Source organism: Rhincodon typus, chromosome 36 (genome assembly GCF_021869965.1).
Source record: "Rhincodon typus isolate 14 chromosome 36, sRhiTyp1.1, whole genome shotgun sequence".
Classification (NCBI taxonomy): domain Eukaryota; kingdom Metazoa; phylum Chordata; class Chondrichthyes; order Orectolobiformes; family Rhincodontidae; genus Rhincodon; species Rhincodon typus.
Window position 1 is genome coordinate 2,006,044 of NC_063367.1, and position 24,016 is coordinate 2,030,059.

At 41.8% G+C, this 24,016-nt stretch overlaps 1 protein-coding gene across 1 annotated transcript in view; it reads left to right on the top strand.

Annotated features, from left to right (window-relative positions):
* LOC109925457 (hydroxylysine kinase-like) overlaps positions 1-24,016 on the top strand; it is a 33,044-nt gene extending 9,028 nt beyond the window's left edge. Inside the window, exons 3-5 of the mRNA XM_048617158.1 lie at positions 15,476-15,618; positions 18,604-18,787; positions 22,147-24,016. Of these exons, the coding sequence (XP_048473115.1) occupies positions 15,476-15,618; positions 18,604-18,787; positions 22,147-22,640 (821 nt within the window). The 3' untranslated portion in view covers positions 22,641-24,016. The remainder of the gene's footprint in view (positions 1-15,475; positions 15,619-18,603; positions 18,788-22,146) is intronic.

Below are 24,016 nucleotides of genomic sequence, written 5' to 3' on the forward strand. Positions count from 1 at the left end.
ACGTTTCGTTACCATGCTTGGTAACATCCTCAGTGCAGCCTCCAATGCAGCGTTGGGAAAACACAGCGACGCTTCATTGGAGGCTGCACTGAGGATGTTACCAAGCATGGTAACGAAACGTCTGCAAAACAACAAATCAGCTCAGCGAGCCAACCAACCTCAACACCCACAACCTGAGCTACAGATTTACTCCAAAACCTTAGAGAGGGCATTACTTCAGGATAAGTGGTTGTCCATTTAAGATGGAGACAAAGAGGAATTTCTTCTCTGAGGGTAGTGAATCTGTGGAATTCTTTACTACAGAGGGCTAATTAAGTCATTAAGTATATTCAAGACTGAGACAGATGGATTTTCGATCAGTAATGGAATCAAAGGTTATGGAGGTGCTGTGGAGTCTGTGGACCATATGTGTATTGGGTGTGAGCATTTGCGCTCCCTTTTTTAGTTATCTAAAAGACCTTCTCCTCTGCTTTTGGTTGCACTTCAGTCCCATGCTCCTGATGTTTAGACACCCAGTGCAGAGGGGTGTGGGCCAGGTGGAGGATTTCCTTGTGGGCCTTGCCAGGCTGGCTATGAACAGGTCAAGGCAGTGGGCCGTGGAGGGGGTCATTTCTGCCAACTGCTTGATCCTCTTCCGCGGAGAGGAAGTACATGGTGTCCACCAACAGTCTTGATGCCTTTAGGGAGAGTTGGGCACAACAGGGGGTGGAGGAATTATTTCCCCCGCAACTCTATTTTGAGTTGATCCCATCCTCCCTTTCACTTTTTTTGATTAAGAATTGCTCCTACCATGTGCCCTGGCAACATGGGTGTTTTTCCTGGTGGTGGAAAATGTTCAAATAAAATTATTTGCATGTGCTGTTTTTACTGACTCCTGCACTTATGAGCACATGCACACACTGACAGACAGACACGCACACTCACTCTCACACTTCACATACACACGCACACGCTCACATATACTCTCTCTCTCTCTCTCTCTCTCTCTCACTCTCTCTCATATTCACTCTCTCTCACATTCACTCTCTCTCACAACGTAGGTGCTGAGGGGAAAAAAATAAGCACTACTGCTGGAAAGCAGTATATTTTTTATATAGCGCTACGCTACTACTATATAGCAGTATTGTAGGAGTATTACAAAAAAATATAACCAGGAGATTAGAATCTCCTCAGTTCAGAAAAAAAAAGCAAAAAAAAATCAGGTTATGGCAAAAAGGAGGAAACTGGAAATGAAGGTTGTCAGATCAGTCATGATATCATTGAATGGTAGAGTAGACTCGATGGGCTGAATGGCTTACTTCAGTTCCAACATCTTGTGGTCTTAATGTTGGTTGTTATTGCAAGGGGGATGGAGTATAAAAGAAGGGGAATCTTGCTGCAGGGCATTGATGTGAATACAGCCAGAGGACTGTGTCCAGTTTTGGTTTTCTTATTTAAGGACAGATATACTTCCTGTGGGGGCATTTCAGAGAACTTTCTTGAGGTTGATTCCTGGGATGAAGATGTTCTTCTGGGGAGGAGAGGTTGAGCAGGTTGGGCCTAGCATCTCTCTCAATGGTGATCTTAATGAACTAAGTAAGATGCTGAGGGGGACCAGGTAGACTCTGAGTGAATGTTTCTCCACAGGCAGAATCTAGAATGAGGAGGCATTGCTTAAAAATAAATGGTCTCCCATCTGAAAGAGAGTTGAGGAGGAATTTCTTCTGAGAGTCATGAATCTTTGGAATGCACTATCCCACAGAGGAGTTTATCATTGAGTATATTCAAGACTATATTCAATAGGACTCCAGATGCTGGAAACCAGAGTTTATAGGTGTGAGGCTGGAAAAGCACAGCAGGTCATCAGGATGCAGTCCTAACGAAGGATTTCAGCCCAAAATATTGACTTTCCTGCTCCTCTGATGCTGTCTGACCTGCTGTGCTTTTCCAGTCACATACCTATATATTCAACATGGAGATAGATATAGTTTTGAACATTGGCTTATGGAGAGCAGGCAAAAATGCCATACAGTGAGCTGAATGGTCTCTTTCTGTGCATAACTTTTCTATGGCTTGAAGGAATAGAGGCTAATCAGAACAACCAATAATCTTATTAAATAGATGGAGTGGGAGATGGTCATAGTCTTTCTCATTTCCCATTTTGTATGCATGAATCTTTTTCTGTATAACCCTGGTCCATCATGAAATTAGTTAATTTACCTGCCTCAGTAGTAAGTTGGCAATGGTATCTTGGACATGGTGAAACATCCTGATGTGCGTCACAGGAATGTTACTAAACAAAGTTTGGCACAGTCACAAAGGGAGGTCACATGGCAAATAGGAGCAGAAATAGAACATTCAGTCCATCAAGCTTGCTCTGCCATTCAATATGACCATGGGTTATCTTCAATCTCAATTCCATATTCCTGCTCTCTCCACATACCTCTTGACACCGTTGGTCTCTAGTAATCTAGCTACTTCTATCATAAATATAATCGGTAATGTGTGTCACAGTGATTAAGGTGAGGCATATTGGAGTATTTGAGTGCAGAGCCAATATGGATGAGAGCTTCAGCAACAGATGAGTTAAGACAAGAGCAGAGGTGGGCAATGTCATTAAGAAAATTGTAGGCATTAAGAAAACTTTATGTCAAAGACCATACATCTTGACAATAGTACCAAAGACCTAAAACTACTGAAGTCCAGGACTAGTTGTGCCCCTAGGCAGGTTCTTCCAGTATAGAACCAACAATTCTGTCTACTCAACAATGTGGAAAATTACCCAGGTATGTCTTGTACATATACAGAAGGACAAGCCCAACCCAGCCAATTGTCATGGCATTATCAAGCAGGACTTAATCAGTAATAATCTGCTCACTGACATTCAGTTTGGGTTCCATCGGGGCCACACAGGTCCTATCTACATTTAGCCTTATTCTAGACATGGAGAAAACAGCTGAATTGTGGTGGGAGTGACTATCTTTGACACATTTGACTGAGTGTGGCATCGAGGAGCCTGAGAAAAACTGTAGTCAATGAGAATCGGGGGAAACTCTCCACTAGTTGGGAGTCAAAGAGGAAGATAGATGTTGTGATTGGAGGTAAATTGTCACAGTCCCAAGAGTTTCTCTGTCTTTGGCTTCAGCTGCTTCATCATTGACATTTGGGGGAGGCGATGGCCTAATGGTATTATTATTGGTATTAATCCAAAGACCCAGATAATGTCCTGGGGACCTGGGTTCAAATCCCGCCATGACAGATGGTGGAATTTGAATTCAATAAATATCTGTAATTAAGAATCTAATGATGACTGTGAATCCATTATCGATTGTTGTGATAAACTCACCTGGTTCACTAATGTCCTTTTAGGGAAGGAAACTGTCATCCTTACTTGGTCTGGCCTACATGTGACTCCAGACCCACAGCAATGTGGTTGACTCTTAACTGTCCTCTAGGCAATTCAGGATGGGTAATAAATGCTGCCTAGCCAGCGACACCCTCATCCCATGAATGAATAACGAAGGTTGCCCCTTTGTCTAATGCTGTATGCAGCAAAACCTTGACACCATTTAAGCTTGGGTTGTTAAATGGCAAGTACGCAAGTGCCAGTCAATGGTCACCTCTAATAAAAGAGAAGCTAACCACCTCTATTCGACATGAGCTGGCTTTTGGCGGGGTGAGGTAGAAGTGTAATGGTAAAGTCACTAGACTAGTAACCCAACAGTTCAGACTAATGCTGTTGGGGATATGGGTTAATACCATCACTGCCACTATGGCAGGTGGGATTTAAACTCAATTATCTAATGAAGTTTTAAAAAGTAGCATTCAGTATCTAGTTGAAGTATTGGTGATTGTAAAAACCATTAGGCTTCACTCATGTTCTTTAGGAAAGGAAATCAGCTGTCCTTGCCTAATCTGACATACATGTGACTCCAGACACACAGCAATGTAGTTGACTCCTAACTGCCCTCTTAGATGGCCTAGGAAGCCACTCAGTTTAGGTACGTGGTTAGATCAGTCAGGGCACGCCGCCTTTGCAGTATCCAGTGTCTCCAACCGTTTCTTGATATCACATGGAGTGAATCGAATTGCCTGAAGACTGGTATCCATGATTCTGGGAACCACTAGGGGAGGCTGAAGATTATTGCAAATGCTCCAGCCTTATCTTTTGCACTGATGTGCTGGGCTCTTCCATTGTTGAAGATGGGGATATTTGTGGAGCCTCCTCCTCCACTGAGTTGTTTAATTGTCCAAAATTATTCCCAATTAGATGTGGCAGGACTACAGAACGTATGTCTGATCCGTTGGTTGTGGGATCACTTAGCTCTGTCTATCACTTACTGTATATGCTGTTTGACATGCAATTAGTAGCTTCACTGGACAACACTTCATTTTCAGGTATGCCTGGTGCTGCTCCTGGCATGACCTCCTGCATTCTCTATTGAACCAGGGTTGATCCCCTGGTTGGATGGTAATGGTTGAGTAGGGGATATGCCGGGCCATGAGGTTACAGATTGTGTTGGAGTACAATTCTGCTGCTGTTGATGGCACACATGTGCCTCATGGATGCCCAAGTCTTGAGCTGCTAGATCTGTTCGAAGTTTGACTAATTTTCCATGGTGATAGTGCCACACAACACAGTACAGGTTATTCTCAATGTGAAGGTGGGACTTTGTTTCCACAAGGACTGTGCAATAGTCGCTCTTCCTGATGTTGTCATGGACAGATGCATCTGCAGCAGGCAGATTGGAAGGATGAGGTCAAGTATGGTTTTTTCTCTTGTTGGTTCCCTCACCACCTGCTGCAGACCCAGTCCAGCAGCTGTCCTTTAGGACCCGACCAGCTCGATCTGTCATACTGCTGCCGAGCCACTCTTGGTGATAGACATTGAAAATCCCCCACCCAGAGTATGTTTTGCCCCCTTGCCATCCTCAGTGCTTTCTCCAAGTGTTGTTCAACATGGAGTACATTCTCATCTTTGACTTGGTGTCATGAGATGTCATGGAGCCCAAAGTCAATGTTGAGGATACCAGGGCACTGTCTCTCAACTGTAGCCCACTGTGCCACCACTTCAGAAATGGTGATGGTGGTGTCTGGGATGTTGTCTGTAAGGTATGATTTTATGAGTATGACAATGTTAGGTTGTTGCTTGACTTGTTTGTGAGACAGCTCTCCCAATTTTCACAACTAGGTTCCAGATGTTAGTAAGGAGGAGTTTGCAGGGCCAACAAAGTCAGACTTGTAGTTATTATTCCTTATACTGAAGTCAATGCTAGATGGTTTGTCCAGTTTTATATGCTTTCCCAATTTTCTGAGCTGACGGTGACTACCCTTGACCTGAAGGCAGCATTTGACTGAAAATGTCATCAAAGATCTCTAGGTTCTGACCTTCTGTCCATTATAAGGTCAGAAGCGGGGATGTTCACTGATAAATGTCCAATATGCAGTGTGATTCATGACTTCTCTGATATTGAAACAGTCCATGTTAAAATGCAGCTAGAACTAGACAATGTCCCAATTTGTGCTGGCAACAGGCAAGTGACATTTGTGCCACACAATGCCAGACAGTGACCATCTCCAACAAGAGAGAATCTAATCATCAGCCCTTGACATTCATTGGTGTTACCATCACTGAATCCTCCACTATCAACATTCTGAGGGACCAGAACCTGAACTAGACCAGCCATATAAACACAGAGGCTAAAAGAGCAGGTCAGAGGATAGGAAATCTAAAGCAAGTAACTCGCCTCTTGACTCCTCAAAGTCTGTCCACCATCTACAAGGCACAAGTCAGGAGTGTGATGGAATACACCCCACTTGCTTAGATGAGTGCAGCTCCAACAACACTCGAGAAACTTGATATCATCAAGGACAAAGCAGCCCACTTGATTGACACGACACCCATAAGCATCCATTCCCTCCACCACCAAAGTTCAGTAGCAGCAGTGTGCAAGTTAAGGACCATTGTAGAAGGCAGGTAATATGTGTTCGCCTAGTCAGTGACACCCAAGTTCTTTGAATGGGGAAGTAGGGAGAACATACGATCGGTAATGGGGAAGCAGGGAGAACATTCCCACTATGACATCAAGGTTGTGAAGAGGTTCAGGCTTAGTCAGTGGCACAGGACAGCAAAGGAGTCCATGGCGAAGAAGCAGAGATTGCAATGCAAACTGAAGACTATGAATTTTGTTTTCCTCATATTTCATTGGAAATTAGTGTTCATCCAATCCTAAGGCCGAAGAAGGAGTATGACAAATCTGATGCAGCATGTGATCCCTTAATGGTGTTACGTGGAAAATGAATGATCAATCAGAGAAGTCCGTCCTCGGCACCTTTACTGGGATTGACAAATTTCCCAGGAGGTAGCACAAGGGATGTATATGGCTAGAATCTGAGCTGGTGAGAATGAGAGGAATTGTGATGTATAGCAATCTGAAAGTCCAGGGCTACAGTAATTCTCTTCACTGTGTCTGAAGACAGCTTGGTACCATTAAAGAAAGATTCATTATCTGTAGATAACAAGCTGTGGGGCTGGAGGAACACAGCAGGCCAGGCAGCATCAGAGGAGTAGGAAAGCTGATGTTTCGGGTCTGTGGAATTGTAAACAGAACAAAGTTTTAAAACTAATGGGTTGGATGTGAAGGTGCAGAGGGAGATGTAGCTGATGTACATGAAGGATTTCTGCTTCATGAAGATTTTCCTTTCTTTCTTCCTGGGTAATGCTCTGTTTCTAGACTCAAACACAATCTCTTTCTCTACTGCATGTACACATCATAGCCCCCAAACACTTATCTGACACAATAGCACTCTTCAGATCTGCTGTTGACCAACATATCCCACTCTGCCCTGAGGGTTTCAGAGAGATAGCCCAGACTTCCACAAACATGCAACTTGTTTACTCTCCTAAATAGCAGAATTGTAAAATTGGACTCCATTCTGGACTCGCCCACAAAAGGAAATAATTTATTTGTCTTTTCTAAGCTCAAGAGACAAAAAGCCAAGCTTATGTAACTTGCATCACTTAAAACCTCATTCTAAGGATTCAGCACAATTTAAGGTTCTTGCAAAGATTTATAGCTCGGGTTGTGGATGAGGTTGTTGACTTGATCACCGAGCTGGCTGGTCATAGTTCAGACGTTTCATCACCATGCTGGGTAACATCATCAATGCAGCCTCTGATGAAGCAATGGTGTTCTACTCCGCTTAGTATTTGTATGATCTGGTCTGTTTTGTGTCATTTCTGGTTCTTTTTTGCAAGGGTTTGTATATGGGGTCTAATTCCATATGTTTATTGGTAGTGTTATGGGTGGAGAACAAGGCTTCTAGGAATTCCTGTGTGTATCTATGGTTGGCTTGAGCTAGGATGGTCACGTCGTCTCAGTTAAATTGATGGCCTTCATTGTCCAAGTGTACTGAAATGAGGGAAAGTTCATCGTGTTGTTTTGCTGCTAGCTGATGTTCGTGTATCCTGATGGCTAATTTCCTTCCTGTCTGGTCAATGTAATGTTTTTGACAGTCCTTGCACAGTATTTTGTACACTACGTTGGTCATGTTGCTGACCATAATCCCATAGTTAACTAGTTCCACCTGCCTGCACTTGGCCCCTATCCCTTAAAACTTTTCTTATTCATATACTTATCTAAATGTCTTTCAAACATTGTAACTGTACCCGCATCCAGCACTTCGTCTGGAAGTTCATTCCACACACGAACCAATCTCTGTAAAAAAAATTGCCCCTCATGTCTTTTTAAAATCTTTCTTCTCTCATCTTAAAAATGTGCCCTCTAGTCTTGAAATCCCCCAATTTTTGGGGAAAGGACACCTGCCATTCACTATATCTATACCCTTCATTATTTTATAAACCTTTATAAGGTCAGCCCTCAACCTCCTACACTCCAGTTAAAAAAGTCCCAACCTATCCAGCGTTTCCTTATACTCAAACCTTCCATTCCTGGCAATATCCTTTAAATCTCTTCTGAACCCTCTCCAGTTTAATGATATTCTTCCTATAAAGGGAGACCGGAACTTGACTCATTTTATCAGAAGAGGCCTCACTAAAGGTGTACAAAATGATCAGAGGTATAGATAGATTGGACAGCCAGAGACATTTTCCTATGGTGGAGGTAGCTATTATGAGGGGACATAGTTTTAAAGTGAGTGGAGGTAGATATAGGGGAGATGTCAGAGGTAGGTTCTTTACTCAGAGAGTGGTAGGGGCGTGGAATCGGCCTCATTAGCGGCATTTAAGCGGCTATTAGATAGGCATACGGATGATAGTATAAGGTAGGGGTGGAGGTTAGATAGACCTTAGGTTTAGGGTAAAAGTTCAGCACAACATCGTGTGCCGAAGGGCCTGTACTGTGCTGTACTGTTCTATGTTCTATAGTCCTATACAACCTCAACATAACGTTCCAACTCCTATACTCAAAGGTCTGAGCAATGAAGGCAAGCATGCCAGATACCTTTTTAACCACCATATCAATATGTCTATGCAAAATTCAAAGAATTACGTACCCGAAACCCTAGATCTCTTTGTTCTACAACACTGTACAAGGCCCTTTTTGTAACTGTATAAGTCTTGTCTTTGTTTGTTTTACCAAAATGCAATACCTCACATTTATACAAATTAAACCCCATTTGCCACTCTTCAGCCCATTGACCCAATTGATCAAGATCTCTTTGTAATCTTTGATAACCTTCACTGTCCACTACTCCACCAATTTTGGTGTCATCTGCAAACTTACTAATCACGCCTTCTACATCCTCATCTAAATCAGTTATATAAATAACAAACAAAAGTAGACTCAGCATCATTCCCTGTGGAACACCGCTGGCCACAGGTCTCCAGTCTGAAAACAACCCTCCACAACTACTCTCTGTCTCTTTGAACTGCCTGTAGTGCAAGTATATCATTACTTAGAAAGGAGACTAGAATATGTAGAGTACTCTAGGTGTTGTCTCATGAAGCCGTGTATAGTGTTATGGTGAGGAGGTCAAACTCCTCTGATAATTAAACCTGAAACATTCAGAGAAGCTCACCTCACGTCGTACTCTGCTAAAGGAAATGGGGAGAAATGGTATAGCCTGCCTTTTACCTCCCAATCTGTTATAAAGGAGAGGTTAAATGAAAGAAATCCCTGACATTCACTTTATAAGTAACATGTAACAATTTATTTATTTAACCCTGTCAGTGAACAAATTAATACAACTAATAACAAACTGAGCAATTCCCTCCAACTCCTAACTATTCCCTAACTGAACAAAATTCTACTAGTATGCTATTCCAATAAACACAAGTCCCACTTATATAATCCAAGTAATAAAAAAAATTAAAACTTAGTCTCTCAAAGTCCACACAGAATGTGTTTTCCAGATGTTTTGCCGCCTTGACCATCTCTCAATCATAAACACCTTCCACTTTCTACCACTGATCCTGATGCTTTCTCTGTGAAGACTCTTAGCTAGAAGAGCCGTGGTACCTTTTATGGATAAGATGGTGCTTTCTGAGAGAGCTTGGCGATTTCTTGTGAGAGCGAGGTGCTTATTTCTCAGACAGCAGATTTGCTTTCACTTCAGATGACAGTTGGCTCCCACTTTGATTTTAAAAAACCCTTCTTATATACCCCCAATGACACAACAATTTCTTATGATATGATTGGTTTCAGGTTGTCAAAACCATCAGTTTTAAATTCAATTGGCTTTCAACCACTGAAGACTTGGTTTAAATTAATTGGCTGAGTCCAGCTTGTTGCCAAAACATCAAAACAAGACTGCTGTTTTGCCTGCCAAATGTAAGGCCTTGTTTCAATTTGGGGCTCTCTGCATAGTACTTGCAAACTTCCAAGCACAGACAAAGCATAATCTTTTAAAGGGGCCACACACTTCTTTTTCAACAAACAAATTCTAGCTTCCTGCCTTCCAATTCATGATTACTCTACATAACTTCATAATACTGCTTTTAAATTCTGAAATGCTTCCTGGCATTGTTCTGTTCACCAAAATTTTGTGTTCTTTAACAATCCATCAGCATGCCACCGCGCTACTAAAGTTTTGTACAAATGTCCTTTGGAATCTGCTCAGTTCCAGAAAGCATAGCAGCTCTTTCTTTGAGGATGGTCTTGGAAATTCCTTGATGGCCTTTGTCTTCACATTCCTTGGTGTCATCCTTCCATATCTGATGTTGTGTCCTAAGAACGTCACCGCCGCCTTCGCAAATTCTATCTTTGCTAAATTTATGACCAGCTTTGCCTCCTATAATCTTTCAAACAGCTGTGCCAAATGCACCATGTGATCTTTCCACGAATGGCTAAAGATCACAATGTCATCCATACAGACGGCACAGTTAGTCAATCCCGTCACAGATCTGTTCATAAGTCTTTGAAATGTGGCTGGTGCGTTCTTCACACCAAAAGGCATTACTTTAAATTGATACAGACCAACTGGGGTTACAACGCAGAAACTTCTTTTGCTCTCTCTAACAAAGATACTTGCTAACAACCACGAAGTAAGTCCAACTTTGTGATATAAGTAGCTTGTCCAAGTTTTTCCACACAGCCTTCCAGGCTTGGATTTGCGTATAAGCCTGATTTAGGTGCGGTGTTGACCTTTTGATAATCCATGCAGAACGATTAAGTATCATGAGGTTTGGGAACCAACACGATCGGAAAACTCCACTCGTTTTGACTCATCTCTATGATGTCTTCTTGGAGAATTGCTTCCACCTCCTTCTGTACCTCTGTTCCTTTGAGAGGATTACGCCTGTAGGGGTGTTGTTTTATCAGAACAGGATTCCTTACATCAACATCATGTACTATAGTAATAGTTCTCCCCATTCTATTCCTACCTATGTCCTCATAGTGCTGCAACAAACCTTTCAGTTCAGTTCTCTGTTCCTGAGACAGATAGTTTACTACTCTATCCCATTCTTTAAGGATTTCCTCATTATTTAACTTATTTTGAGGCACATCAAAACTCAAATTATCTGGATTTGATTACCCGCTCTGAGGGGCAGGTGACTAACACCTGTTTCTCCGGATCCTTTTCCTGGTCATAGTAGGGTTTCATCATATTCACGTCACATACCCAATAAAGTTTATTCCTATCTGGCATCTATACCAGATAATTCACCTGACTTAACATCTTCTCAATCTGATAGGGACCACTAAACCTTGCTGTGAAGGGATCTCCTACTACAGGTAACAGCACCAATACTTTATCCCCACGGGAAAATGTACGAATTTTAGATTTCGTTCAGCTTCTCCATTACAAGGGGCATTACTCCCACCTTTGATCCGGCCAGGTCATTTCCAAGAACAAACTGTATTCCTGGAATAGACTTTCTTTCAGTCACTCCCACTGTCACTTCCCCAGTCTTGATCGGATTTTCTAGCCTTAACTTACACAGGGGAACATTAAATCTATTTATTTCACAGATTATCACTCTTTCGGGTAACATTTTGGAAGAAGTGCGAATACTTTCATCTCTTACTATTAGAGACTGACCAGCTCCTGTATCTCTCAATATTTTAACTTCTTTACCTTCCCCCTGTTTTTCCTGAGTAAACCTTACCCATAGAGGTGAAGTCTTTGTAGAGATTGGGCACTGTCTCATTTCCAGCTCTAACTAGGCTGTGCAGTCTCCTGTAGCTCCTCAACTTCTCTTGGGATTTCCTTCACTACCTCAATTAATCCCACTGGGTTAGCGCCTTTTACCACATCCTTTTTCTCAGTGCCTCTCTTAATCCACCAGCACTGTCATTTTGTGTGTTCCCCTCCATTACAGTGAAAACACCTGAGACTTTTTACCTCTTTTTCACACAATTGAGTTCTTTTTACTTGTGGTAAACTGCTTCCAGTGTGATCTACTTTTTGTTTTTCATTGAAGGATCTCCCTTTTTCCCAATTTTTATCCCACATGGAATGAAATTGCTCTCAGAAGCTAAACTTCGATTTATGCACTAATGTGTATTCATCCGCCATCTCTGCAGCTCTTCTTACTTTGGTAACTTTCTGTTCCTCAACATGAATTCTTATTATCTTTTGAGTTTTTGAACTCCTCCGGCCGAATAATATCTCTAAGGTTCTCCTATGCCTTTTCTATCTTTAATGCTCTTACCTATCTATCGAAGTTGCTACATTTAATTCTTTCAAACCTGACACAAGTCTGACCTGATTTCTTCCTTATATTTCTGAACCGTTGTCTATATGCTTCTGGTACCAATTTGTAGGCACTCAAAATAGCCTGTTTCACTCCTTCATAGTCTCCTGATACCTTCTCTGACAGCATTGCAAACACCTCACTAGACCTGCCTACCAACTTGGTCTAAATTAAGATTACTCACATAGTCTCTGACCAATTCATCTATTTAACCAATTTCTCAAAGGAAATTAAAAAGGCTTCAACATCTTTTTCTTCAAATTTTGGTAATGTTTGGGCATATTTGTATATGTTTCCCTATCAGGCTGTTAGCTACGATGAGTTAGCTCATCATCACTTCTATCTTGTACTTTTACCTCTGTCATTTGAAGTCTTTTTGTTTCAAGTTCCTTCTTCATCTTTTCCAATTTGAACATTTTTTCCCTTTCTTCTTTCTCAGCTAGGAATCTTCTTTCCCTTTCTTTCTCAGCTAGGAATCTTCTTTCCCTTTCTTTCTCATCTGCTTTTAACTGTAATTCACACACTCTCTGCTTCCTTTCATTTTTTAACTCCAGTTATCTCATTTGCAATTTAATTTTTTTCTAACTCCACTGCACTTGACTGTTTCTCTGATATACCTAAATGTTTGGCTAACTCCATTACAATTTCAGCTTTCCTCTTATCCCTAGTTAAACCCAAATTTTGCTTGTTTACTAAGTCTAAAAGTACATCCTTCCTCTGTCCTTCTGAACTTTGTTGGCAAATTTGGGAAGCATCCTCAAACCCCAGAACCCCTTTAGCAATGTAAAGAGCCATTTCCCCACTTTTGATTTAACCAACCTCAAGTAACCAAAATTAAACAGATTTTCCGCCTCTCACCCAAGTTTTATTTAAAGATCTAGGACACTAATCCCTAAGTTTGTTTAAATTTGCTGGAGCCTTTCATACCCCAAATTTGTTCAAATCTGTCCAAATTTGTTCAGATCCATTCAGATCCCATACACAAACCAGCCAGATCCTAGACTTGACTTAATAAGCAACAAGTAACAATTTATTCATCTAACTCTAACAGTGAACAAATTAACAGACCTACTAACAAACTGAACAATTCCCCCTTAACTACTAATCCCAAATAGAACAAAAGTCTAATGCAATGCTGTTCCAATAAATATAAGTCCCACTTATATAAACCAAAGTAATAAGAAAAAATAAATTAAAATTTAGACTCCCAAAACTACAGTCAGGTTGCATCTTTCAGAATGTTTCGTACCCTTTCCACCATTCTTTAGTTGAGAATTCTTCTTTTGTCGAACGCTTGTGTCAGAAATATTAGCTAAGAATGCTGTGGTACCTTTTAGATGGTGCTTAATCAGACAGCTTAAAGATTTTTGTGAGAGCCAGGGTTTTAACCTTCCGATGTTAGTTTCACCCAATTTGGGAAAAAACCCCTCTTCTTATATACCCTGTCAATTTTCTTATAATGAGATTGGTCCTAGATTGTTAACACCATCAGATTTAAATTTAATTGGGTTTGGGTATCTAGGGCCTGGTTTAAATTAACTGACTGAAACTCAGGCTGTTTGCCTAAATGTCAGAACAAGCCTAGGTTGCCAACCCCACAGCCAATTGATACATATGTTTCAATTTCAGAACTGTCTGCGTATAGGCAGCTTCTTGCAGGCATTTTTTTTATCCGAAGCTTAGGAAAGCACATCACCTCTTAAAGCGACCTTGCACTCTTCCCCCTATCATTTTAACAAACAAATTCTAAAATCCTGCCTTCTAATTCACAAGTACTGTAGCCAACTTCACAACCATAGATTTAGCAAGGGTTCCCTACTTTTATACTTCAGCTTTCTTGTAATAAAGGCCAACATTCCATTTGTGTTGTTAAATACTTGATGTACCTGTATGCTAACTTGTTGTGATTCATGTACATTTAGCATAGCTAGATCCCTTTGTACCGCACAGTTCTTTGGTCTTTCCATTTAAATAATAGTCTGCTTTTCTATTCTTCCTCCCAAAGTGGACAACCTCACATTTTCCCTCATTATTCTTCATCTTCTGATTCACTTAACCTATCTGTGTCCCTTTGCAGACATCTGACATCCTCTTCACGAATTGCCTTCCTTTCTCTCGTTGTATCATCTGCCAATTTGGCTACAATACATACAGTCATTGATATAGATTATAAGCAATCAAGGCCCCAATACTGATCATGGAATCCCTACAGTACAGAAAGAGGCCATTCAGCCCATTGAGTTGCACAACCCGCTGAACAACATTCCACACAGATCCAGCCCTACCTTATTACCATAACCCCACATTTACCACGGCCAATCCACCTAACCTGCGTATGGTTGAACTGTGGGAGAAAACAGGAATACCCAGAGGAAACCCACACAGACACAGGGAGAATGTGTAAACTCTACACAGACAGCCACCTGAGGCTGGGATTGAATCTGGGTCCCTGGTGCTTTGAGGCAGCAGTGCTAACCACTGAGCCACCATGCTACCCAATCCCTCTAGCTCTACAAGGTTACAACTTGCCAATCTCTAAATGACCCCATTATCCTTACTCTATTTTTCTTGTTCATTAGCCATTTCTCTAGCTGAGCTGATATATCACCCCAATACCACTCTTATGCAGTAAACTATTCATTTTATCAAATGCATTTAGATATCTAAATAAACTACATCCACTGGTTCTCTTTTATCTACCTTGCTTGTTACGTCCTCAAAGAACTGGAATGAATTTGTATACCAAGATTTTCACTTTACAAAACCATGTTAATACTGCCTGATTATATTATGAATTTCTAAATGCCATGCTTTTACATTTTTACGAATAGAGTCCAACATTTTCCCAATGATAGATGCTAAATTAACTAGCCTCTAGTTTCCTCCTTTCTGTATCCTTCTTTTCTTGAATATTGGTGTTACATTTATAGTTTTCCAGTCTGCGGAGTCCTTTCCAGAAACTAAGAAGTTGTAGAACATTAGAACCATTGCATCAATTACCTTTGCAGATACTTCCTTTAAATTCTGAGAATGCAGGTCATCCAGTCCAGGGGACTTGTCACACTTTAATGACAATAGTTTTCCTCTTTAGTGGTTGTGACTGTTTTAAGTTCCTTCCATTCCTTTGTCAGCTCTCAGTGAGCAACTCAGTCAGTTTCAATAGCCCATTATTTCCCCATGTCCAACAAGCCTCTATCCAATTTGCTGTTGATATCATTAATTATTGGTGAGTTTGAAGCCATTACCACTCACTTTGTCACACTGCCCCTGCAACATTTCAGTATGGCAAAAGTTATGCATCTAAATTTAAAGCTAACTCATGCTGGAAATATTTTTCAGAGCAAGAAAATGAATGCAGACGACATATGATCAGGTTGCTGACGTACCTGCCCGGGATCCCATTTGTCAATCTCACTTTGGATCATCGGACCTTCTACAAAATCGGTAGAACCTTAGCCCAAATGGACAAAGCTCTTCACGAGGTATTGAATGAGTGAGCTCCTTTTTTGAAAGTTATTATCGACCTGCTTCCATTGCTCTTTCAGACAGCATGTTCCAAATTACAACATCTCACTAAGTGTCACAGAGATCTACAGCACAGAAAAAGGCCCTTCAGCCCATCATGTCCACTCCAGTCAAAAAAACCACTAAACTATTCTCATCCCATTTTCCTGCCTTGGCCCTATAGCCTTGTAAGCCTTGGCATCACAAGTGCACATTTAAATACTTCCTCAATGTCATGAGGATTTCTGCCTCTACAGGTTCCCATCACCCTCTTTAAAAACACAGTTTCTTCCCATCTACCCTGTCTGTGTCCCTCATAATTTTAACATCTGGTTAATGGAAAGAGAAACAAGAGTACAGTCTGTACTTGGACCCCAGTTCTTCATAATCTATATCAATGATTTGAATGTGGAGTTCAAATATAGTACTTCTAATTTTGTGATGACTCAAAACGAGGTGGGAATGTGTGTTATGAGAATGATGTAAAGAAATTTCAAAGGGATTGAGACAGGCTGAGTGTGTGGACAAATCGGACTATATGTACAAAGGTATCCACTTTGGGGGTGGACCACAGGTGCACACTGTTTCTTAAAAGGTGATAGATTGAGAAGCGTGAATGTCTAAAGAGACCCTGGATGTCCTTGTACCTAGGACACTGCAGGTACAGAAAATAATTAGGAAGACAACTGCCATGTCCTTTTTGGCAAAAGGATTTGAGTGGAAGAGTAAAACTGTTTTCAATTGTTTAGCACTTTGGTGAGACGTACTTGGAGTGCTGCTCTGGTCCCCTTTCTTAAGGAAGGATACATTTGTCATAGAGGGTATGCAGCAAAAGATCACACAGATTAATTCCTGGGATGCGTGGACTGTTTTCTGAGGAGAGATTAAGTAGACTGGGTGTAAATTCTCTAGAGTTTAGAAGAATGACTGGTGATCTCAGAAACTTACAAAATTCTCGAACAGCCAAACAATGTTGACACAGAAAGGAAGTTTCACAAGGCTACAGGCACAGAACCACAAAGATAATCTCAGAATAAGGTGCAGGCCACTTGAAACTGTGATGAGGGGGGATTTCTTCACTCAGATTGAAGTGAATCTTTGGAATTTTCTACCCCAGGAGCTGTGAAAGCTCAGTCAGTGAACATGCTCAAAGCAGAAATTGATAGTTTTCTGGATACTACTGTATCAAGGTATGGAATAGTGGGAAAAATGGTTAAAAAAAAAATGGAAAACTTAAGTTGACAATCAACCATGATCTAGAATGGTGGGGCAGGCTGAATGGCCTACTCCTGTTCTCACATTCATAAAGCTAAGACATTATAAGATAGAAGCTGATTTAAAATGTTCAACCATGGAACTATAGTGTGTCCTGCAGAATTGTTTCAATTATCATGTAGAACTGGGTAAGAGAAAGGTATAATAAATGTGTAACAAAAACAGAAATTGCTGGAGAAACCCAGTAGGTCTGGCAGCAGGTTCTGAACATGCAGCATAGAGGACAGCACAGTGACTCACTGGTTAGCACTGCTGCTGCACAGCACCAGGGACCTGGGTTCAATTCCACCCTTGGGTGACTGTCAGTGTGGAGTTTGCAGATACTCCCTCTGTCTGCATGAGTTTCCTCCCACAGTCCACAGATGTGCAGGTTAGGTGAATTGGCCATGCTAAATTGCCTGTAGTGTCCATGGGTGTGGAGGCTAGGAGAATTAGCCATGGGAAGTGAAGGGTTACAGGGATAGAGTAGGGGTGTGGATTGCTCTTTGGACAGTTAGTGCAGACTCAACAGGCTTGTTTCCACACTGTAGGGATTCAATGTCTAAGAAGGGTCACTGGACCTGAAATGTTAACTCTGCTATTTCTTCACAGATGCTGCCAGAGCTGTTGAATTTCTCCAGCAATTTCTGTGTTTTTGGGTTTCTCGTATCTGCAGTTCTTTGTTTTATAAATTAGTGGTGGATTCAGTTGCTCAGATTCATAGAGGTTGAGAAAGTGAATTCAAAACTTGTAACAGGGAAGATCATTAAAGCCCTTTTAAGGAACATGAACCTAGCAATCCCCATTTTAAAATGAACAATTAATTAAGCATTAATTGCTGTTAGCAAAAAGCATTCCAAACATCCATTAGTCTTTGAATCTCATGTTTCCTAATTTCACTGCTATTCTGGCTCCAATTTTTAGACACTGCCCTCTATCCCTGTCTCAGACTCCCTTACCAGCAGAAATTGCTTCTCTCCATCCAGCCTATTCATTCTTCTCAATATCCTGAAAATCTCAGTCAATTCACCTTCTAAATTTTAGGGAATAGTTTGTGTAATCTCCTCAGGTAATTTAACAGGCAGGCTATAGTTGGTTTATAAGCAATGTGGCTTATAAAGCTTGTATCAGTAACGATGGCCATGAAACTATCATTGATTGTTGTAAAACCCCATCTAATTCACTCATGTCCTTTAGGGTAGGAAATCTCACCCAGTCTGGCTTGAAAGTGACTCCATACCCACAGCAATGGGATTGATTTTAAACTGCCCTCTGAAATGAGCCCCCCTGTGCACAGACAATTAGAGATGGGCAACAAATTCTGGCCTTATCAGCTATATCCATGAAAGACTAAAAAACGTTTGTCCTTTGATTAAACCCAAAGTTTGTGTTTTATGTATTCACTTCTAAGGGTATGTTTAACAAATGTATTTACTAAAATTGTGACTGTGGAATTTGATGTCTATGAAAATTTTTGATTTGCTGAACAGAATTAATCCTTCACAACATAATAAGAGTTAGGTTAATAAGAAAAATCAGAAGGTTTTCCTATTCTGTTCGAGAGCTGTGAGGCTGACAGCTGACAACACATTGTCTGAAAGGGAATGATATGATCAGATGAGAAGGATTGTACGATCAGCCTTTCCTTTTTTCTTATTCACACTGAATCACACCATTGTGAATCAGTAATGGATTTCTCCCACTTTTAGGAGTTCCGGCACCCATCCACAAAGAGTCTGCATCGAGAAGGATTCAGATGGAACCTTTCAAATCTTCATCTCCTGGAAAAGTACCTGCCTGAAATGAAGGAAGGTGAAACACGCTCAATTGTCAAACAAGTTCTTGAGCAGTTCAAAGAAAAGATACTCCCCAACCTCAGCAAATTTCACAGAAGTAAGTTTAAACCTCATTGCAAAACTTGGTGCGTTCCCAAAGCAGATTGGTCACAGGACCATCGAATGTTACAGTGCAGTGCCAGGTCATTCAGCTCATCCGAATGTTTCAAACACCTGGATTCATCCGACATCCCATTCACTATCTGTGCCCAGAGTCCCATTCAGCTCCTGATTGAAAGATTTCATGGGGACACAGATGGAAAATTTTATTCTCACTGGGATTGGGGTGGAAAGGGGTGGTGTCTGGGGTGCTAGAAATCTGGATCAGTTTATCCCTCCTCCTCAAAGCCTCACTTGATCCCTAAACTCTTCAATGTTAAAAGTGTCCTGCCATTCTCTATTGTGTTGAACTTAAAGATTTATTACCCTGTCAGAATGGGTCTCTTTGTGGAAACTATCTCCCCACTGTTACTCCTTCGATAGTCTATACTTCACCAACCTCATGTGCCAAAACCTCTCCTCATATCTTCTATCACTCCTTTGCTGAGGATCTTAAATGTTTGCCTTTCACACAGATCATTTGGCGATGATGCTCCTGTTAGAACCTCATTTACATGGTACCGAATACTGTCTAATCTTCTTTGACCATATCCTTGTGGCAAATGTTCTTGTTATGGAGCAGACCAGAGTCCTCAAAATATATTAAGAAGGTAGCATAGACCCTAACTTTTCTTATTTTTAAAGGCAAATGTGAAGTGCCTGTTCCAGATGCAATGTGACTAGTCAAAGTATTTGACGTTAAGCGAAATCCAATTTATTTAAATACTGTAATTAAAATACAACCAAAGAAAGAGGAGTTTAGAATAACAACTTTATTGGTAAAGTTAAGTGAATAATAGATACAGTATCTATTACTAATTAACTGTTCCAATGTAGTAACATCTCATAAACACACTCCCTTGGCAAAAAGGCAATTTTAGCCATAGATTGTCACATGAAGTTCTCCAATCCAGGAGAAAAAAAACATTGAGAAAATTCAGAAAGAATAGTAGCCAGGAGACATTCACTAAGCTTCCAACTCTGTTGAGATCCCAACAGCGTCTACTTAAAGCTAAATCTAAAAACCCAGAAATCCTGATCTGAAAGAGCTGGCCACACCCATTCAGGCTGTTTTAAAAAAAATCCCAAACCTTCCCAAGCTGTTTAGTCTAGTGGGTCTGGTAGCATGCTCAATTCCTCTGCCTTACAAACTCTCTTCAAAAAAAAGGACAAAATAACTTTTTAAAGTCACAGCATCATCACGTCCCCAATGTGTTGTGTACACCCCTAACTTTATTAAAACATACAACATCCTGAGAGAATTTGATAGGTTGGATACCAGGAGAATGTTTTTCTAGGGGTCTAGAAAAAGGGGAACACTGTTTAAAAATTAGACATTTTCCTTTTAAGGTGGAGATGAGGAAAATTTTATTCTCTCACAGAATCACAACTCAGTGAAATTCTCTTTCCCAGAGTGAGGTGGAGGCAGGTAGTTGAATTTATTCAAGGTGGAATTTGTCAAATGTTTTGATAGACGAGAGTTTATTTTTATTCTCTCACAAGATGGGGTTGTGTGGGAAAGGATTTTTTTTTTGCACACCTTAACTGCCTATGAGAAGGGTCAAGGGTCATGCTATTTGTGTACATGCAGGAAATTGGAGTTGAAGACATAATCTGATCGGCCATGTTGTTATTGACTGGGGGACAGGTTTGAGGGACTGAATGGTCTAATAAATCTAGTCTTTTTTTTTAACCAATTCTCTGTCTATATTCACAATTCAGTTAATATTTCTGGGTCAGTTGATCCAGATCATTCTCTATCACATTTTTACTTTTTTTTCATGGGACCTGGGTACCACAGTTGAAACCATAGTGGCCCCTCCCCAATTGCCCTTGAACTGGGTGGCTTGCTAGAGCATTTCAAAGAGCACTTAAGAGTCAAATGCATTGCTATGGGTCTGGAGTCACATGTAGGTCAGACTGGGTAATAGTAATGAGCCAGATAGGTTTTTACAATGAAAGATGGTAATTTCAAGGTTACTATTACTGAGACAGCTTTAGATTTCAAATTCATTCATTGAATTTAAATTCCACCAGCTGCCGTGGTGGAACTTGAATCCATGTCCCCAGGGAATTAGACTGAGCTGTTGGATTGTCAGTCCAATGTCATTACCACAAAATCAGTATCTCCTTCTACAGTCCCAGTCATGACTTGATTTGATGATGAGAGTTTTCCTTCCAGTCAGTCTCAGTTGTTAGTCTCTGACAAATCGTTAACAACAGATAAATAGGTGAAGAAATCCTCCGATCTGGACGTGCAAAGTCACCTGCTCCTCTCAGTCATGTTCCACTTAATACCTCCAGGCCACACCTAGAATATTGTGTGCAGTTTTGGTTTCCTTTTCTGAGGAGGGATGTTCTTGCTCTCAAGGGAGCGCAGCAAAGGTTTACCAGGCTGATTCTGAGGATGGCGGTCTGACCTATGAGGAAAGATTGATTTCGGTTGGGATTGTTTTCGCCAGAGTTCAGATGAATGAGGGGGGATCTCATAGAGACATAGAAAATTCTAACAGGACTGGACAGGGTAGATGCAGGGAGGATGTTCCCAATGGTGGGTGTGTCCAGAACCAGGGGTCACAGTATGAGGATTCGGGATAGATGATTTAGGACAGAGATGAGGAGACATTTCTTCACCCAAAGAGCGGTGAGCCTGTGGAATTCATTACTACAGGAAGTAGTTGATGCCTAAATATTGAATGTATTCAAGAGGCAACTAGATATCGCACTTGGGGTGAACAGGATCAAAGGCTATGGGTAGTAAGCAGGATTAGGCTATTGAGTTGGACGATCAGCCATGATCATGAAAAATGATGGAGCAGATGAGGGCCAAATGAGAATAGAATTTCCTACAGTGTGGGAACAGGCCCTTTGGCCCAACATGTCCACACGACCCTCAGAGCATCTCATCCTGACCCATACCCCTATAACCCATCTAATCTACACATCCTGAACACTACAGGCAATTTAGCATGGCCGACCCACCTCACCTGCACATCTTTGGACTGTGGGAGGAAACCGGAGCACCCGGAGGAAACCCACACAGACATGGGGAGAATGTGCAAACTCCACACAGATAGTCACCCGAGGGTGGTGCTGCGGTGCTGGTGCTGTGAGGCAGCAGTGCTAACCACTGAGTCACTGTGCCACCAGGCGGCCTCCTGCTCCTATCTCCTATGTTTCTATGTTACTTCTGTCTCAGAATGCACAAAATCTTTCTGGAATGAATTGATACTGTCTGCCTCGTGATTTTAGCTAATCAGGATTGATTGTTGTCAGGCTATTGAATGATTGCAGTGTTTTCAAAATGGTTTTTCTCAGGTATTATTCATGGAGACTGCAACGAGCACAACATTCTGCTAACACCAGTGGATTCCTCGGCATTGGAAGGTATGACAGAGAGGTCCAGCACGACACACCCACAACCAGAGTTCCGCATCTCTGCAATCCTGGACTTTGGTGACATGAGCTATGGCTGCTTTGTGTATGAGCTGGCCATCAGCATTACGTATCTGATGATTGGGAGAGTAGAGCCCCTCAGGGTGGGGGGGCATGTCATAGCAGGTTTTGAGAGTGTCATCCCACTGACGGAGGATGAGCGTGATTCTCTGTTCCTGCTGGTGCTCTGTAGGTTTTCCCAGTCACTGCTTAACGCCAGCCACAATGTGTGTTTCCATCCCGAGAATGAGGAATACATCATGGTGTCGGCGCGGAAAGGCTGGAAGTGCCTGTACCAACTGTGGCACCAGGGCAAAAAGGCAGTCGAGAGGGTCTGGTTTGACACAGCCAGGTCCTACCAGATCAAGAGTCGATAAGGGTTAGGTCAGTGATGAGGAGATGAGAAAGATCCCAGAGTGATTACTGTATCACCTCCGGTCCTCCTTCAGAGAGTGGAGCAGAGTAACATTCCCTTCTCATTCCTCTTCCTCACCTCACTCTTTAAAGTCAGGAGCTAAACAGGAAGAATGCTGGGACAAGAAAAAGGCCATTTGGTTCACTTCTGTCTCTCGACAGACCCTGGACCACCTGGTCTATGCAAAACTCTGCTGGGTCTGTTTAATTTTGGGGTGTGTCCGGCCTCCAACTGACACTGAAGGAGGTTGGAACTATGAACCTCCCCTTATGTTTGATCATTGTCATTCTTTATGTGAGCAACTCAGATTGTCCATGTCAGACTGTGCCATGTCAGTATCAAACTGAGCCTGTCAGACTATCCCTGTCAGGCTGTCCAGTGTCTGTGTCAGACTGTTCTGTGTCCACTTCAAACTGTTTCATTTCCACATCAGACAGTTCTGTGGTCCCTGTCATGTCCATGTCAGATTTGTCCCTGTCAGACTGTCCCAGTTCCCTGTCAAACTGTCGTGTGTCTGTGTCCGACTGTCCCTGACAGACCGCCCCGTGTCCGTGCCAGACCGTATCAGTCAGAATGAGCTGTTTTCTGTTATCCTAAGGATGGACCTATCAAAATGTAGCTGCTGACTGGAACAACTTCCCTCTAATACAGAAACTGAGCAAAGTCCCCATCTCAAATTTCTGTCAAGGTACTTGGCTTTAGGTTGGTTTTCCATTAGGGTTGCCCCTTCCTGTGCCCCGCCAATTCTTATTTGGCCTGTGCAGGGTACCACAACCCCAGGCCCTCTGCACCCCAGACCCTGTCCAGGCTGAAACACGACTCATGAGGCCCCTAGTGTTTAAATTAGGTTGATCTGAAGAGTCTTGGCCAATGTCTAGTGAGTGGGTCAAGTCTGACCTGGCTCAGACCCCACCTGGAGACACTGATTGAGACCTGGACCCTCCACATCCAGGAGGAGAAATCAGGGTGCAATGCAGTCACCAGAATGATCCCAGGGCTGAAAGGGATGAACGATGGGGACAAATGGATAGTCATGGTCTGATTAGGGAGAGTCAGCATGGATTTGTGCGCAGGAAGTGTTGCCTGACAAATCTTTTAGAGTTTTTCGAACAGGTAACGAAGAGGATGGATGAGAGTAGGGCAGTGGATATTGTCTATATGGACTTTAGTAAGGCCTTTGACAAGGTCCCACACAGCAGGCTAGTCATGAAAGTTATGTCGCATGGGATCCAAGGGGATCTAGCTAAATGGATTCAAAATTGTCTCAATGGTAGGAAGCAGAGGGTGATGGTCGAAGGTTGTTTCTTAGACTGGAGGCCTGTGACTAGTGGTGTGCGA